Source organism: Colias philodice, chromosome 11, assembly GCF_061535455.1.
Source record: "Colias philodice isolate Cphi_HAF_F1 chromosome 11, ilColPhil1 Martin Lab GWU primary, whole genome shotgun sequence".
In the NCBI taxonomy this organism is placed as follows: domain Eukaryota; kingdom Metazoa; phylum Arthropoda; class Insecta; order Lepidoptera; family Pieridae; genus Colias; species Colias philodice.
The window spans coordinates 9,626,938-9,644,814 of NC_143096.1; the positions used below are offsets into that span (position 1 = coordinate 9,626,938).

A 17,877-nucleotide genomic window follows, 5' to 3' on the forward strand; every position below is an offset into this window, starting at 1 on the left:
ACTTAGGGGTATGAAAAATATATGGCTGATTCTTATATCTACATATTGTGCACACAAAATTTCATGAGTCAGTCGAGGAGTATGGTAACTAACTTTGTGAAACGAGTATTTTAAATATTAGATTGAAAAACGAAAACCTACCCAACTAATTTTACATATTATTATTTCCCCAACATGTACTAAATTTGAAAAAACCCTCATTATGCTCTGCGAATTAAAGATTAACATATTATGTATAGCAAGTATGAACATTTATAAAGTACACTTAGATATCTATACTAATATTATAAAGAGGAAAGGTTTGTATGTATGTATGTATGGTTTTCACGCATAAACTACTGGACCGATTTTGATGAAATTTGGCACAGATAATCTTTAGACCCTGAGAAAGAACATAGGCTACCTTTTATTGCGAAATATGTACCACGGACGAAGCCGGGGCGGACCGCTAGTTTTTTTATATATTTAGATCGGAAGTTTCATTGTGTATTGTGTATAGTGTTGTAATGCGTGTTAGAAGTACGCATTGCGAGCAAGTTACACGACTTATCATTCATCATGTTTTATTAAAAATATGGTTATTTCTACTATTGTAATCACTAATCGAAGCTTATAGCTAAACCAAATAAATACTTTGCAAGGAATACATTTGAACCAAAGACGTTTTACTACTGACTGTGCACCAAGGCGCAAAAAACCGGTCCGAGTGAGAGCGTTTTTCGTTAAAATTTCTCTTTTTAAATAGGTGACCATCGCTTAAAAAAATAAGGGACAAATTTCTTGAAAAGCGAGCGGGTAAATGAATGTACATATTATATTGATGATAGGCTACCTAATTTAATGAATGATAAAATTAACTAAACCATAGTGTACGTATATTGTACTGTAAGTGTGATATGGTGCAAAGTCAAAATTCATGGTCACCCCAACTACCATTTCTACATAAACGTGAAACGTCAATGATTGGTTGAGTAATGAGTTCGGACCTCTCGCTCGGACCGTTTTTGGTTAGCTTCCGCTTATAAGGTAAAAGCAACCTTAAGAATATAGTTTTAGATCATATTTTAATAAATTATAAAACATATGTTTTTGGTGCACAGTCTAGTTAATAGTAACGCCTTTGATTTGAACACACAGGGCCGATAACTTTTCCTTGTTTGGGTTTAAAAATAAAACAAATGTTGCCATGAAAATCATTTATTTCTACCATTTTCGGCCTTTGCCCTTTTTCTTCTGCTGTTGTTTCCTTTGCCACGCGCTGTCACTCGACTTTGGTTCTATGCGAGGACTCTTGGCTGTAGTAGCGGCCGCGCTTGGCGTTTGCTTACTCATGTCGCTTTAAAATAAAATATATTTTTTAAATTGGAGCAAAAAATATTTACAATATAAATGAAAATTAGTGTAAATTTCTGTGATTTTCTTTTAGGAATAGAAGGAATTCAGCGGTTTTTATGTGCTCAAATCCAGCGTTTTTTTTTTCTATTTTTTTATGTATTTAACATTTTTATAGAATTTGAATGCAATAAAACTAAATGTTAAATAAACACTTTTGTTCAAATGTTTTAGGGGAACAATTAGTTTTTACCAATTAAGTAGGTACTAGTTCTATTTTTTTATGAAACCATTACTAGGAAAGGCCACTTTTTCCACGTTAATATATCTCAAAATACCTTTTAATAAATTATATTGTATACTCACTATTGATCAACGGCAGCGGTTGTCATCCCCTGGCTGCCCTTGATGACGTCACGACGGATACCGCGACGCTTGCGGTATGCAGTGCGCTCGTATTTCGGCAGCCATCTTTAATTGAAAATAGTTTTATTTATGATCAATTTGGACAATTTATAGTGAGTAATAAATTGAATTGGAAAATTTATGGAGACAGATATAATCCTTATACCACAGATAACAATAGCTTTTAACTAGAAAAAAGAAAATGGAAACAAATACCTCTTGCAAATTAAGACATAAATTATTATTTTACGATTAGTGCTTTTAGCACTATTCACATTTTTATGACAGTGTAATCACTACATAGTATAAAACAAAGTCGCTTTCTCTGTCCCTATGTCCCTATGTATCTAAAATCTTTAAAACTACGCAACGGATTTTGATGCTATTTTTTTAATAGATGGAATGATTCAAGAGGAAGGTTTTAGTAGGTACTTATATAATTTATTATGTTTTAGACAAAGCGGGCGAAGCCGCGGGCGGAAAGCTAGTTAGTAATATATTACCTTTCTGGATCCGGACCTTTAGAGATATCGGCGGTGGGCGGCAGCTTTGTCTTGCGCTTCCTTTTAGTTTTCTTCTTTTGCCCGAGTTCGGAACCAGGCGTTCTGGATAATTATTTATTGAAATCAATATAAGTACTCGAAAATATGAACGAAGTAAAACAAAACATTAAAAAGTATTTATTTAATAGAATTTTATGAGATAGTGAAAATTGTTTTGGGAATATTATAAAACTGTTGGAGGTCTCAATGTACCTATTTTTCAAGAAAAAAATAAATAAATATCTATATCAAATACAGTGGTGGTCATATAATTAAGAACGCTGATACAAAGGGAAGATTTTTTCAGACTAAGATGCATAACTAATTTCATGTAATTATTTTTATTTTTCTCGATATAGAAATACTTTTCCAACAAATCACTGTATTTATTAATACACGTGATTAGCCTAAAAATTAATAGACAAACTTTTTACACTACTTCTAAACATAGTATTCCTATTTACTAGCTGGTCACGTAATTAAGAACGCTAAATAGTTTATACTTTTATTCAAATTTCAATAGAGAACACTCGACTCGATTTGTTGTGTGTTGTGTGTTGTGGTTGTTTGTATAATTTTGGCGCCATTAAGTGTTGAAAAAGATTAAAAGTGATAACTTCTCATAAAAAAAATGGAAATAAATAAAAGTTGTGATAAATCTACTAGGAAAGTTATAATGAAACTTCGCGGGAAGAATTGGTCTTATAAAAAGTGCATCTGCAATGTTCAAACTATGGTTTTACACACCTTAAGGCATTTTGATACGTATCAAACAACTTCGGATGTCCCACGTATGCCAAGACAGAGAAAAACAACTCCTCAAGTGACCGAAACATCGTCCGTATGGTGAAACAAAATCCTTTTAAAGGGTCTAATGGGCTGAGAAAAGAATATTTCGGCGAAAATAACCCTTCAGCAATCTCAGCACGCACTATTCGAAGACGTTCGGAAGAAGAAAAATTGCACGGTCGGATAGCAAGAAAAGTACCCATGTTGAAACTTTGCCACAGGCAAGCTCGGCTTAGATTTGCTAAAACATATGAAAACTGGACTGTGCAACAGTGGAAAAATGTACTTTTCTCTGACTAAACGAAAATAAACAGAGTATTTTCCGATGGAAAACGATATGTTTTACGTCCTCCGAATACAGAATTCGACAGGCACGGTGGTGGAAATGTGAAAATTTGGGGGTGCTTTTCTGGACATGGTGTTGGACCTGTAAAGTTAATAGAAGGTAACATGAATCAATTCCAATACAAACATATACTGGAAGAAACAATGTTACCTTATGCTGAAGAAGTTCTACCGGTTATTTGGACATCCCAGCATGACAATGATCCAAAGCACACTGCACACACTGTAAAGGAATTTCTAACAGCGCAGTTTTCTGTTTTGGACTAGCCAGCTAACAGCCCTGACCTAAACCCAATAGAGAATCTGTGGTTCGAAGTAAAGAAAAAGGTTTCAAATACACAATGTCGAAATTTAAGGGAGCTGTACGACGTTTTCTTATAAGAATGAAACTCTATTTCTCTAGCAAAATGTCAAAAATTAATAGAGTCAATGCCTCGCCGGTGTAAAGCAGTAATTAAAAGCCGTGGACATGCTATTAAATATTAATTTTAGTTAAAAATGTATTAACTTGCTCTACAAATTTTTCTCGCAACGTATTATCACACCCCGGACACTCCATACAAAATGATCGTTTTGACAGTCACACTGAGGAGACTGCAAATGTGTGTGTTAACGCTTTATGGTTGGCACATTTGTGACTAGCGTAAAAAAAATTCGCGTTTTTCTGATGAAATACATCCGTAAACAGCACAATATCTAACCATTTTCTACGAAAAACGATAATCACAAATCCAAAATAATAAAATTACTTTAAGTCAATTTGATTAATGTTGTCAATCTTCGTTGCGTATCGTCCTTGCAGAAAAATATGGCCCATTTTATGTCTGATCGCGCGGGGGTGAGGTAAGTTTAATTTTGGCGGGAGGCGGAGAGTGTCCGTTCTGTAGTGTTTAGCTACTATTATGTATTCTGTGGTATTATTGTAATTTTTTTAAATGAAAGTGTCATACAAAACAATTCCCGAGCAGATAAATTAATCGTTCTTAATTATTTGTCCAGCTTCACTATTATTTGAATGTGTTGCTTTGGTAAAATAAATTATTTTTGAAAAAATATTGTTGGCGATTTTATTATTTATTATTAAACTTAGTTGCTCTATTAATGTGGCTATTTTATGACATAACTAGTTGCTTCTCAGAAGGTGAACATCTCTGTGTATGACATTATTTAAATAAAAATTTCTAGTACTTCAGATCGTTCTTAATTATATGACCACCACTATATACGCAACTAGAAAATAATAATAAAAAAAAATACCCAGGCGATTGCTCCTGTTTGCTCTGCACGGTTTTCTTAACCACCTTAGCACCCATCATCCATTTGGACGATTCCAATGCGTCTATATCGATTTTACCCTGTAAATAAAACATATTATAGGTGACCATTACTTAGGAAATATGTTTGTATATTCTCATAAATTTGCTCTAAAGTTGTAGGTTGTCTCCTTCCTGAATTTTGTATTAGCGCTTATTATAAAACCGTTGATTTCCTATGTTCAATGAAAGTTTTGTATGTGAGGTGAAACACAAATTAGAGTCGGACAGTCAAATTTCCAAAATCATCCCATTTTAATAAATTCATAAAATCTCATAAATACATACCTCTAGCTGGTTAATAGGGGGCAGTTTTGTAGCAAGCTTCTTCGCCTCCTCCGGTTCATGCAGCATTGCCTTCACGAGTCTCGCTAGCGTGCGCTTATCACCCGGCGCCGCGTGCACGAGCGCCGCGTGCGCACGTGCGGCCGCCGCGGTGTCCCCCGCGCGACTGTGCGCCTCGCCCGCCGCGCGCCACACCGCACGGAGCGACTTGAGCTTCTAGAACGTTTGAAAATTTAAAATTTGGAATGGAATTTTCTCAAATCGATTAGAGAAGTCTACAGACTATAGAGTGCGCCCCACGAAAGAATGTAGATATAATATTGCCAGTATAATTTTATTCAAATACTCCTATGACAGATTTGGGGAAAAAATTAGAAAAAGGATATAGAAAATATGTACACAAATTATGGCTTTTTATGGCTAATATTCAACTTCTTTCAATCTCCAGATAATATGACAAAAAAAGTTTACCTCCTCATCATTCTTATAATGTTCATACACTTCTGTGAATAGTTTGGACGCTTTCTCATACTCATTGTCCGCAGTGAGTAAAGTACAGAGTACTCCTATGACAGCTGGACGGTACTTGAATTCGCTTTCTTCTAGAAGTTTCACTGCTGCTTTGCGATCGCCCTGAAAAAATAATGTCGAAATGTCACATAAAAATAAAATGTCTAGGTTTTCGAAATAGAGCTTCACTGAATTTGTCAGTGGGTTTAAAATTTTGCAAGATTTACTTCTAATCAATACTTATTCAAAAGTGTATTTGTATCAAAGATGGAACTGCTTATATATAACAAAAAATAATTTTATTTCATTAATTTATAAAATTTTTGTTCGTCAATTAAAGTTGATATAATCATTTCAAAGATACTCAAAACTAGTCTTTATGGCCTGTACAAATAAAGTCCATTTACCTGCGCCAACAAAACTTGAGCAGCGGCCAAAGTCAGTGTACCACCAACTTTAAGCAATAGGTTCACAGCTTGAGCGCTCTTGCCGTCCTTCACCAACGAGGAGGCTTCGACAAGGACAGCACGTTTGTCCGCGTTGAACTCACGGTTCAGTTTCACGCAGCATTGCTTGCAGAAGTCCGGCTGGAATTTATTTATTTTTATTTACAATAAAAATAATAAAAATTGATTGATAGTGTAACGTGTTGGTTGTATTGCGTATTTTGCTAGATTTTGACGATGTCACATTCTTTTAAAATTTCCCTTGTAAATAATATGCTAATATTTGTAAAATTGTAAGTGGAAAGAACAGTGGAAATAGTAATTGACCATTCATTTAGAGGCTTTTCGATACATAATACAAATTTCCTCAAAAATAAGCATAGTTTTAAAAAGTATAATTATAAATTTTTCATCTACCAATTCCATATGGCTCTACAACTATAATCGAAAAGTTATATTATTTGATAAAACATGATAAACAATTTCGAATACCTGATTAGAGAATATAGCAAGTATAGCCTGGTTGTAAACAATGCTAGCTCTCTGTCTCGAGTTGAGTTTATGTTCCAAGCCGTCTTGAGTGGCCGCCTTCATACGTTTGCGTGAATCAAACACATTTGTGTCCCTGAAAAGTATATATTTTTTTAATAAGGACTTTCTGTTTAATCTCGTTTAGTATACAGGGTGGAAGGTTAAGATGGGGCATGAAGGGCAGGTACCTTAACCGTTGTAGCTACATGAAAACGATCTTAGGAGACTATCTTTAAATTCTTGAGAAATTTTAATCTGCATTCACAGATTTTTGAAAAAATGTACGGTCAGCAAGGAAATCGGCAGTTTTCAAAAAAAATTTTTTTGATGCCAATCGATCCAGTTTCTCGTGGGGATCAAAACACTCTAAAAGACCAACTGAGGTATGAGTACTAGAAAAGTCAGAAATCGCGAAAAACTATTTCCACACATTCACTAAGAAAATAAGTGATTCAACAAAAGATGCGCTAATAGAAAACTCATAAAATCATTATCTCTACTAAATTTGCCCCGTAACCATCTGCAAAATGCAACTCAGCGTGCATAGTCCCCAGATTGCAATGCTTGGACTAATCGCCCATGGCGGTAGCATTTGTAGCCGTATTTCTTCCATGTTTTTAAAACTATCCAGTGCGAACAACCAACTTCAACGGCAACTTGTTTTGAAGAAATTTCGGGATATGCTTCCACAATTAGTGCCAAAATTGCTATCACCGTATTCTCATTCAATACGCGTGAACGACGCGGACGTGTCAAGCTTTTCTTAAATGAGCCACTTTCTGCTAGATTTTTTACAAGATTCGCAATTACCTTTCGCGTCGGTACATGTCGCATTGGGTATTTATTCCTGTACCATTCCAATTTCCAATGCAACTGTTGGGTTTTTATTATTTAAAAAGTAAGCCTCTAACAGATCTAAACGTTCTAAATTATTTAAGGACATTTTTAGTGAAGACAGAGTGACTTCTGGTCACTTTTGTTTTCTATGTGTTATTGTTTACATAAGCCATAAAAATGTGACGTGTTCGTTCGATATTCAAATTTAAATAATTTTTCATCTCGTGCACGAGCTGCCAGCCACCGCCCGCTCACGCCCCCGCGTCGCTGGCATGTTATGTTGCTGTGCCTTTGTCTTTTTACTTGTTCATGAATGAAAATAGTTTTTCGCGATTTCTGACTTTTCTAGTACTCATACCTCAGTTGGTCTTTTAGAGTGTTTTGATCCCCATGAGAAACTGGATCGCATGGCATCAAAAAATTTTTTTTTGAAAACTGCCGATTTCCTTGCTGACCGTACATTTTTTCAAAAATCTGTGAATGTAGATTAAAATTTCTCAAGAATTTAAGGATAGTCTCCTAAGAACGTTTTCATGTAGCTACAACGGTTAAGGTACCTGCCCTTCATGCCCCATCTTAACCTTCCACCCTGTATAAATTAATGTACTATTTAACTATTTTGGAAAAATTTATATTGTTAAGATACCTAAACATTATACATTTTTCTATGATATTATGTTATGAGTTTCTAAGGTATGATATGGTAGTGAAAGTGATTTCTTATTGGTAATCGAATTTTGTTTCGAAATTTTTTAATTTAAGTGTCAATTATTAAACTTTAACTTACAGTCATGGATTCTCAATAAAAATTATAATCTAATTCAATCAAATATTCTATTCTGATAAAAAAATCTGTAAATAATGTATGTACCTATTGATAACAACTAAATTGTTGCTGGCTATAGCAACCAGAGCCTGGTCACTTGGCTTGTTCTTCAAAACATTATGATATAGATTGGCTGCTTCCTTCTCCTTGCCAACCTGTTGCAGGCAGTATGCTTGTTGCACTCTAAAAACATAAATATTTTTTCCCTATTATGATATATTTAAAAATTGAATAAACTTTGAATTAAGTTAGTAATTTTATTTATAATTTGCTGTATTTTAAAGTCATCTTGATCCTTATTGGTAGTTAAAAATATTAACTCTCATGTGCTTAAACAACAAAAAACTAATTATCAACTTAAATTCCAGCGATTACAAGCGAGATGCAAATACAGATTTAAATGTGGTAGAAAAGGGCAGACTAAGTACAATATTTAACTAAGGGCTGATTTTTCAATCCTTGGTTAATACTTATTCGTCGAATAACGTATTAAACTACCATTTCAAAAATGTATTCTTTGCCCGTCTTTGACAGTTTATGGGCGACATTTTAATATTATCGTGTAATACTTTATTGGGCGGATAAGTTTTAACTATGGATTGAAAAATCTGCTCTTATAGGAGTAAAGTTTTTATCAAGTAGTATATAGGTCGCGTCATGTAAAAAGAACGCTGACGGTTAAGCTGCGCATTGGCGATTTATTGGTCTATTTGGTATTATGAGGTATAAGAATAACAAATATGTAGTTGCGAAGCCACGACTCGAGAGCTTACTTCAAAAATAAAATAAGCAGCAAATAACTTTCGTGCTAAACTCGATACATGCCAAAACACACCCCATCACTTTCATCCAGCGTTCTTTTTGCATGATTCGCGTTATACCTAATAATAGCAGCTTCTTCCTTGGCCTCCTCCTCAGTACCACCATCATCTATCACACTTTCAGAGCAAGATTGTTCCGCTCTCTTCAATACGGGTAGGGCTTCAGAATACTTTCCACGCATAGCGAGTGTCGTGCCTGCGTTGTATGACAGTTCATATGTTGTCTCTTCAAATTGTGGTAGGTCAGCATTCTGTAAAAAAAACTGAGTGTAAAAATTTGTATGTTTACTTTAATATTCAATTCAATTTTTCGTGACTCTCAATTTTGTTTATGCACATATTTGAAGACTTGCAAATAAAAGGAAAAACTATAAACTTAAAAATAGTACTGACAAATTTTTTATAATAGCATATTAGTTATTTGATTGGTATACATCAGTACTCCTAGCATATAATTATTATATCTTAAAATTTTGCAGGTTCAACCATTTCAATAAATTAAATAATTAAGAAAATATATATAAATCTTACTGGGTTAATTGCCCCCAAGTTTGCGACCACCGCAGACATGTTAGCTTTCCTTTCATCTTCATAATCATCAGTGGTGTTCTTCACAATATCACGGTAGAGGTTGTAGCAATCTTGATATTGCTCTAGGCGATACAATATTTGAGCCCTACAGACATACAATAAGTTTAATATGTGGGTCTTTTGTTATGAACAATGTTAAATATATGAAATTTAAAATAATACCTCAATTCTTTCAAAGCTGGTGTTAGCTCTGGAGCACTATCAACAGTCTGTAAGGCTTCTTTAGAACAGTTAAGTCTATATTGAGCATATGCCTTCTCAAAATGTAAATCGCTCGCCAATGACGCATTTTTAGGATTGCTTAGAGCTGACACAGCATCTTTAAAGTTGTGTAGTTGGATGAAGCATATTATTTTGCAGTGGAAAGCCTTCTGTTCTGTTGGTGCTATCTGTAGAACTGAAATTTGCCCGTACTAAGTTACGCTGTATTTTTTAGTGAAAAAGTATTACTTAATACTATAGTTATCACTTATTATAAAGGGCTGGAATTATGTAACCCCGCAATCAATTAAAACTGTTCTTTAACTATTAATAAATAGGCACTATAGGGTTGAAGAAAGTGGTGCCTTGGGTGCATCAAATATTTAGTCATTTGGATTGGAATATCCTTAAATTTATATAAAATTATAGACATTCTTACTTTTATTAGCAGCTTTTAAGGCTCTTTCATAGTCACTGCTTTGACAAAATTTATTTAATTCAACATAAGCTTGGACAAGGTTAGTTTCCTTGTTGGCTGACATTTTACTGACAACCTGGCAGCTGGAACTCAAACGTCAAAATTTAATGTGTCAGTGTGGTGTCAGTCGTCAGCTTATAATCGTTTAGAAATTATTTGTTTTTATAGTAGAGCCAATTTAATATTATCTTCATAGGGTGGTAACGTAAAAGTGAATTAATCGATACGGACTTGAAACATTTGTCAATCGAACTTGAAACACATGTCAATAATTTATGATAATTTTTATTCCCAAGTAATCAATCACTAATCAATGCATTCGATTCTAGATGTCAGATTTCGATTTTTAGTCTCTGGTATTTAAAAAGAAGAAAGGTTTATTGATACAAAATTGTAGCGACGTCAGTTCTTTAAATCAGAAATTGTTTATTATGTTTAGAATGGTTTATCAGTAAAATCAAATCATAAAATAACTTGTATCGGTCATTATTATTATAACTATGTAATCGTAATTGAAAAAAGTTAAACAAATGTGCAGTTCTAACAAAACGAAATATCATGTTATTCTATGTCGTGGTTACTAGGTTACGTTGTTGAATTTTGTTGAAATGTCAAATGTTGCCTTTAACGCTAGCTCTTCACTCTCGTCGAGGTTAGGCGAGGCGAGGTTTAGCGAGGTTAAGCAAGGCGAGACAACACGAGGTTGTATCCATCTTCACTCTCGCCTTTGTTCAGTTCTCTCTGTGTCGCGAGCATAATGGACGTGCTTGAAGTGACAATAGCCGCAACTCTATGCGTCTTTGCGTATATTAATTTTATTTATTTATTTATTTATTTTAGAATTTCCGACAGAGGATACAGATTCCATTCGTTACATCTAATCCAAGTACATGATCTTCTGCACATCTAATTATAGGAAATTACAGCGTTCAAAATGTTAATTACGATTACAATTCGTCAATTTATTAATTTAAATATTAGTTTAAAAAAAATTAAAGAAATTTAATAAAATTAATTATATAGGTAAACCAAAAAAGTATTACAATTACAAATTTAAAATTACAATTATATTCGTCAAATTATAAAAAATATGATATATGTAATAAAAATTTAATGAGTAATTAATTATATACAGAATTCAAATAATTATTATTAAAATTGCAAATTTTATTCAATTACAATTATATTAAAATTTATTAAAATTAATCACTACAATAAAAGTATTTTTTTAAAGTATATCACACTTTATAAAGTTAGTTAGCATTGGAGAAGAAGGCGATGGTGGATAACGAAAATATTGATTGATAACGAAAAGTCTTGTGGCATACTGATTGACTGAACGCGAGAATGTGGACGCCGCATCTCGCCTCGTCTGCTCTCGCGCCTCGCGTCCTTTGACTCGCGCCCAAAAAACCGACTCCAGGCGGAGACCAGACGAGGCGAGACGAGGCACGGCGATGTGACGCGAGGGCTCCGACTACACTCTCGTGCTCGCGTTCCCTCGCCTAGCCTCGACGAGAGTGAAGAGCTAGCATTAAAATGGCTCTACTATACTTTAAAGTACTCTTAAAAAACTTTTAAATAAATATGTAATTTTGATATCTTAAGTTTATACATATAGCACTTCATTGCTTTATTTTTAAAGAATAAAAAAAAATTTGATCACTACGCGGGAATCGAACCTGCGTCTTCTGCCTTACCGGGGCGAAGCGAAGCCTGATGACTCGGCCACCGAGCTGAGATTTTCTTTATTTCGCTTGTACCAATATGCATGTCTTAATCAACTGGTTAAATCAGACGTTTCATTAATAGCCTATTTCATTAAGCTCTTGATGATGAACTAAGTAAATCAATTTCTGTTTAATAATCTTTAACGTTATTCGTACCAGACTTAAACTGAAGATCAGCTTCACATTTTATCAATAGGATAATTCAAGGATAATTTTACCTTGAATTATTTACTTTATCGTGAACTATCCGTCCGTAGCGAACATCGCACTATTACCATGTCAGTTTGGTATATGCCTGTAGCAAGTGCTCTTTCGCGGTAACTGTTAAAATATTTCCCTTATATAATTTATTTATCACACTGTCAAACAAATAATAAGATAATGCTTTAGGATGATACGAAGCTACGAGGATACGATTTGTTTTATTTAGTGCTCATTCACTGATCCTAGACAGAAATTACTTAATTTTTTTGAACCAAGTGCGTCAACTTCATTGGGGAGAATGGGTAGAATTTTGTCTTGCAGGCATTGTAGACTAGTGATATTTTTTTTCTTACATAAATTATTAGGTAAATTATATTTGTGAATCACATAATATGTAGCTCGCTAATGTGAAAACGGGAATAACCTTTATTATACGTAAAGAAATCGAGGTTTCTGCGTAATAAAGACAGTGTAGGCATAAAATAATCAGATAACTTGATGAAATTCGACTGCTGAGATGGGATAATGCGTAGTTTAGCCAATAATGCTGTCGGTCGCTAAAGTAAGACTATAGAAGCTAGGGTTCTAATACCGTATCGTTTAAAATTAAAAAAAAGACGGGTTGCACTCCGGGAGTGCCGGCAGAAGTGAAAACTTGATTATTAACGTTGAGCAATTTGAGCATGTTTGATATCCATCCGTCTTACGCTATAAATCATATACTTGGTCATTTTATTGAAGTGAAACTTCTTTATCGGGGTTGGAAAAAAATTAGTGTAACATTTTTTCGTTACGCGCCATCTTGTTTTTATCCCTTTCACGCGTGATTGACGTATTTCTGTAGATGCATTTATAGTAAATTATTTTTTGAATAATAAGGTCATAAAGAAGTTTCACTTCTTACGTGTGTACACTAGTACACGCACACATTTTTTTATTTTATATAAGTCAGTGTCACCTCATCTGATTAAAGTCTTGCGACTGATTGCGAACTCAATTAAAAAAATATATATAATTATATACTTGGTCACGTTTGGTGGTGTTAGTGTGGGTGGTGACGATAGTGATTATGGTGATTTTGGTAAAATAAGTTTTCCGTTCAATATGAACGCCCTTCTTGGTATCGATTTGCTTCTTGAAACTAATAATATATAGTACTAGTATATTCTAAGAATTTGCTTAACATCTCCAGCAGTTGGTTCAGATTAGCTCGATCCTTGACGTCTTCAATTCGACAAAACTATTTTCATTTTCCGCCTCAATTCGTCGAAGTGTTGCCAATAGCACGTCTCGCTCGCGGACATGTCAACATGGCGTCGCATCCGGCGGACGTGGCGGGAACGAGCCCCGCCATTCTGCCAGCGAAAATAAATCTATTGTTGTTAAGACGATACACAAAAAAAAATCCACTGCTTGGCGGGCGGAGTCTAATAGCTCGCTATCGCGAACGCGGGTGTGCGCGAAGTCATTCTTGCATACTCGCCGCGCTGCCGCTGGCCGACTCGGGACAAACATGTATGGAGTCGTCATACAGTTATAATATTGTTATACATATATATAATTGTTGATTTATTGGTTTTATTTTCTTGCTTATAAACACAAAATTATCTTCTTTTTAACAACTACTTAGACATTATTAATAATTATTAATTATTATTATTTCGTAATGTTTACTTTATTACAAAATAATACAGGTTATAAATAATCTTTAAAATAACAAAAAATATTGTTACTCTGAAAAATGAAATGGTACCTAATTACGCGGACTACTGAATTGATTTAGATAGAATTTGATGCTGATGTAGATATTACATCATGCCCAGAAATGAAAGGTACTATTTCTGAAAGAAGTTATAAACCCTAATTCTTCTCAGTCAAAGTCAAGAGTGGAAGATATCGCTAATACAGTAAAACTGATGCGAAACTTTGGATGTTAATTTGTATATTTTTTTGTTAGTTGTTACTTAATCACGTCAAGACTACATTACCAATTTTGATAAAATATAGCTAATTGCCTGGATTTACACATAGGATACTTTTTATCCGAACTGAACACTTCTGTGGGATAAAACAGGATTCACGATATATCGTGGTATAGGTTATAACCTAATTCCACGCGGGCAAAGCCGCGGTCGGAATGATATTTTTTTAAATAAAAAAATTGTTTAAAAAAAACACAAAATATATTGACGCATGTATTTATTTTTTGCACTCTATTATAATTGTAATTATTCATTACAAATAATCAAAATAAAATAGCCAGAACAAAGTTAGGCCCTGGTAGGATAGGTAGGCAGGTAGGTACAGCAATGTGAGACGAACACTGGCTTATTTATACCAATAATAATGTATTATAAACATTAAATTAAGTTTACTTTCTAACAACAAAAATACATAATATTAGCTAATGTGAAAACGAATCAACCAATCATCCCACAACAATGAAATGTGCACACAAATATTCATCCAAATCGGTTCATGTGATTAGGAGGAGTGACTGCAGCGCCATCCTCCGGGCCCAATTGTGTTTCCAGATCACCCAGGAACTCAATTTAATATACTTACACAAAAGTTTTCGAAATGAAAACTCACATTACTATGTAAATATGAATATAAACCGGTTTTAGTACTAAGCAATTTCCCGCACAGGTGTAGTAAGTATAAATGAAATAAATATCAACATCAAATTCTTTATACAACATACTTATCTACCACCTACTAAGAAATTCTTGAAATTTTTTCGTATTTTTTTAAAATATAATACTACTCCAACGAGCTCCTGTTCCATAATTCCATATTACGTCCACCATACTTCCACTAAGTTCACCATGATTTTTTATTTCTTTGCACTTTGTTGCTTTTTGCTAAAAATGGAATCATGCGATAAAACCAGTAGAGCGTTGATAACATACATTTTTGACTGAATAAAGGTACTTACGAAGGAGTGGGTTCACATTGTGAACAATCAGTGGGTTTATTTTCCTTCTGGATTCCGGATTTCTGAAAAGATTATTTATGCTATAAATGAAAAAATCTTACACATTCATTATGTACTTAAAACAGGGGTACATAATATCAAACATCGTCTATAATACAATTATCATCAAATTTAAAATAAAACCAACTTACTTCATTAATTTGTTCCAATTGTAAGCATTCTTTTTCCTTCAACCTTTATGTTTCTTCTTCTTATTTTCTTTATTGTCCCCATTTGTCTCATTTTGTCTTATCGTGTTGTCACCCTTTTTTACGATTGCGCAAGCGACACAAGTTCCCCGTGTGACGGCCGTAGCGGGAATGACTCGTGCAGCGATCGGGGTAGGAAGGTACAGGGCGGCTCTCGCTATATTGGCTGGTCAGGCGCTAATTTCAAGTATTTCTTGTTTATTTCAAAACCATCGCATATTTCAAAATTCTAACACGGTAGACGTATAGGTTGTATATTTTATAGTTAATATCCAAAAAGTCGTAAGTTTACGTTTGTTATTTTGAAGTTGCCAGAGATTAAAAAAAAATAACAATGAGAACTTTGTATTTTTTTTCTATCGACAAAATATCATGGAATCATGTTTCTAAAACGGTAGACGTATTGTGTTACTATTGAACTTTCTTGTCAAGAATTTTCATCACGACAACTTTAATAGTATAAAAATTACGAAGGTTTAAAAAGGGCCGTAAATGTTAGAAAAATTAATTCATCACCTTAATATGGTGAAAATTATTTATGGACTTGTGATTTTAATTAATGATATGTTTACGAATTGAATGTATTATAATATTGTATATGTCTAAACATGTATAACGTTAAGTCTTTTTCGTTTATGCAAAAAATGAGTCTTTTTCGTTTTTGCAAAAAATGTAAAACGTAGTAAAGTTAAATTTTTGCAAGAAATATTACTTACATAATAACTCTCAATCCTTAAATTTTAGATTTAAAATATTTAAGGACAATAATTACAAATATTTAGTTCTAGAAATAATCACTACACATTTTCAATCCAACAAAAGCCACATCTATCAAAGTCGAAGCACAGAACACTGAAATATAAACGCCAAGTTTAGTTTTGTGTTGAAAATAATATCGGAACACGACGACGCTTACGACGCTCATGTGTCGAACTCATCAAACTTGGACTACGAGTTTCTGAACGCACGCCTTGAACATTGAACATTTTAAAATTCTTGAACGAACGCCGTAGTTCTACCTCATACTTTGTAGCTTTGAGAAATAAAACTACACAATTTTGCTTCAATACACAAGGGAAAAGAAAATAATTATGCACCTAATACGAAAGTAAGACAATATTTTATTTTCCAGTTTTTATTTTAGAAGTCATTCCTCATGTGAAGACAAAATATAAGTAAAGTGTGTACAATTACCTATCTAATTTATTATTTTTTAGTATTGATATAAGCGTTTCTCTTTTATTTACCAACACAATGTGTTTAATTCGCATCCCAATATACAAATGTTATCTAAATACGAAGGTTTATGAATAATTAAATGGACACCTACCAGCCGGACGTATTTTTAATTTCAGCTCGGAATAAAACATGCCTACGGATAAAATTATAGGTAGCTGCGATGTGCCATACTTTATCAGAGCATGGCTGATAAATTGTACGAAATTCAATTTAAAAGGGTAATGTTTGTGTCCCTATTAGGACGTCACTGGCCGACGCTTGCCTATAAACTCTGTCGGTCCAATGAACAATTGAAATATCGTCGTTTCACCTTATTTTTTATAAAAAATATCACCTACAATATCTCAAATGTCATTTTTAACAAAGCCGACTGTATATTCTTTGGTATACCTATTCATATTTTCATTTAAATCGTCTATTCGTAATATTCTATATCTACAATTTTGTTGTCCCGAAAATATTAATTGAAGGCACATTCTTTGTGAGCGGATGAAGACGAATGATTATTTGTTTTGGTGTATTTTTATTGAGTGTTAATAAAATCAAGACTTTCTTTTAATATTGACGAATTTGTAGATTAGAAATATGTGTTACCCCAAAAAAAGGTTGAACCATTTGTATCCGCGGGACACTTTTTCCAGACAAATTGCCTGAAAGTAATTTTAAGCCCAAGATCAGTTATTTATGTGTATTGCCAGCTTTATGTCCGTAAAACATTTCGGCCATGTATATTTTCTTACATAAAATATAAAACAGTTACGTCGTAATAGAATACGATATGATGTAACGTAGAACCTTTTATCCTGATTGCGTTTGCTTGTTCATTTTTTTATTACACCCGAACTATATTTTTTGGGAATTAATACGTGTAAAATCGTATACCTAAGTACAGTTTGTAATTTTAAAGTACGGTAGGTACTGCGAGATTCTCGTCTTATAACTGTCTTATGAAATTCACAATATCATGCTATAGCATAACCAATTTGAACATCGTAAGCAATATTTGCTGAAGGCAATCAGAATTTCACCGTCAGTAAGCCTTGAAGCTTAATACTGAGTAGTCTGCTCTCTCTCTGTTTAATTTAATACTGTACTATGCAATAAATATGAAAGTGAGACTAAACATGAACTCGTTACAAAAATCAACCTTTTTGAATCATGGACAACATGCTATCAAAGGCTGCATGCATTTGGAAAAACTAGTAGGTTATGCATTGAAAAACTGTTTCTTTACTTTGAGTATTTATTTTATGGTTATTAAACTCA

General features: G+C 33.6%; 1 protein-coding gene and 1 long non-coding RNA gene across 2 annotated transcripts; both read right to left on the minus strand.

Moving 5' to 3' along the window:
* Positions 1–1,181: 1,181 nt before the first annotated feature.
* Positions 1,182–10,367, minus strand: Srp72 (signal recognition particle 72). The gene is made up of 13 exons (XM_089701099.1): positions 10,214–10,367; positions 9,736–9,970; positions 9,514–9,658; positions 9,043–9,233; positions 8,207–8,344; positions 6,460–6,592; positions 5,929–6,108; positions 5,483–5,644; positions 5,015–5,227; positions 4,671–4,768; positions 2,241–2,342; positions 1,699–1,803; positions 1,182–1,336 (listed from the first exon to the last, which is right to left on the minus strand). Exons 1-13 carry the CDS (start codon positions 10,314–10,316, stop codon positions 1,204–1,206), a joined length of 1,938 nt encoding a protein of 645 aa, XP_089557225.1. The 5' UTR covers positions 10,317–10,367; the 3' UTR covers positions 1,182–1,203.
* Positions 10,368–14,368: 4,001 nt separating this feature from the next.
* LOC149484814 (uncharacterized) lies at positions 14,369–15,651 on the minus strand. The gene is made up of 3 exons (XR_016316241.1): positions 15,316–15,651; positions 15,125–15,186; positions 14,369–15,050 (listed from the first exon to the last, which is right to left on the minus strand). It is a non-coding gene; the product is annotated as an uncharacterized LOC149484814 (long non-coding RNA).
* Between the last annotated feature and the right edge of the window lie 2,226 nt (positions 15,652–17,877).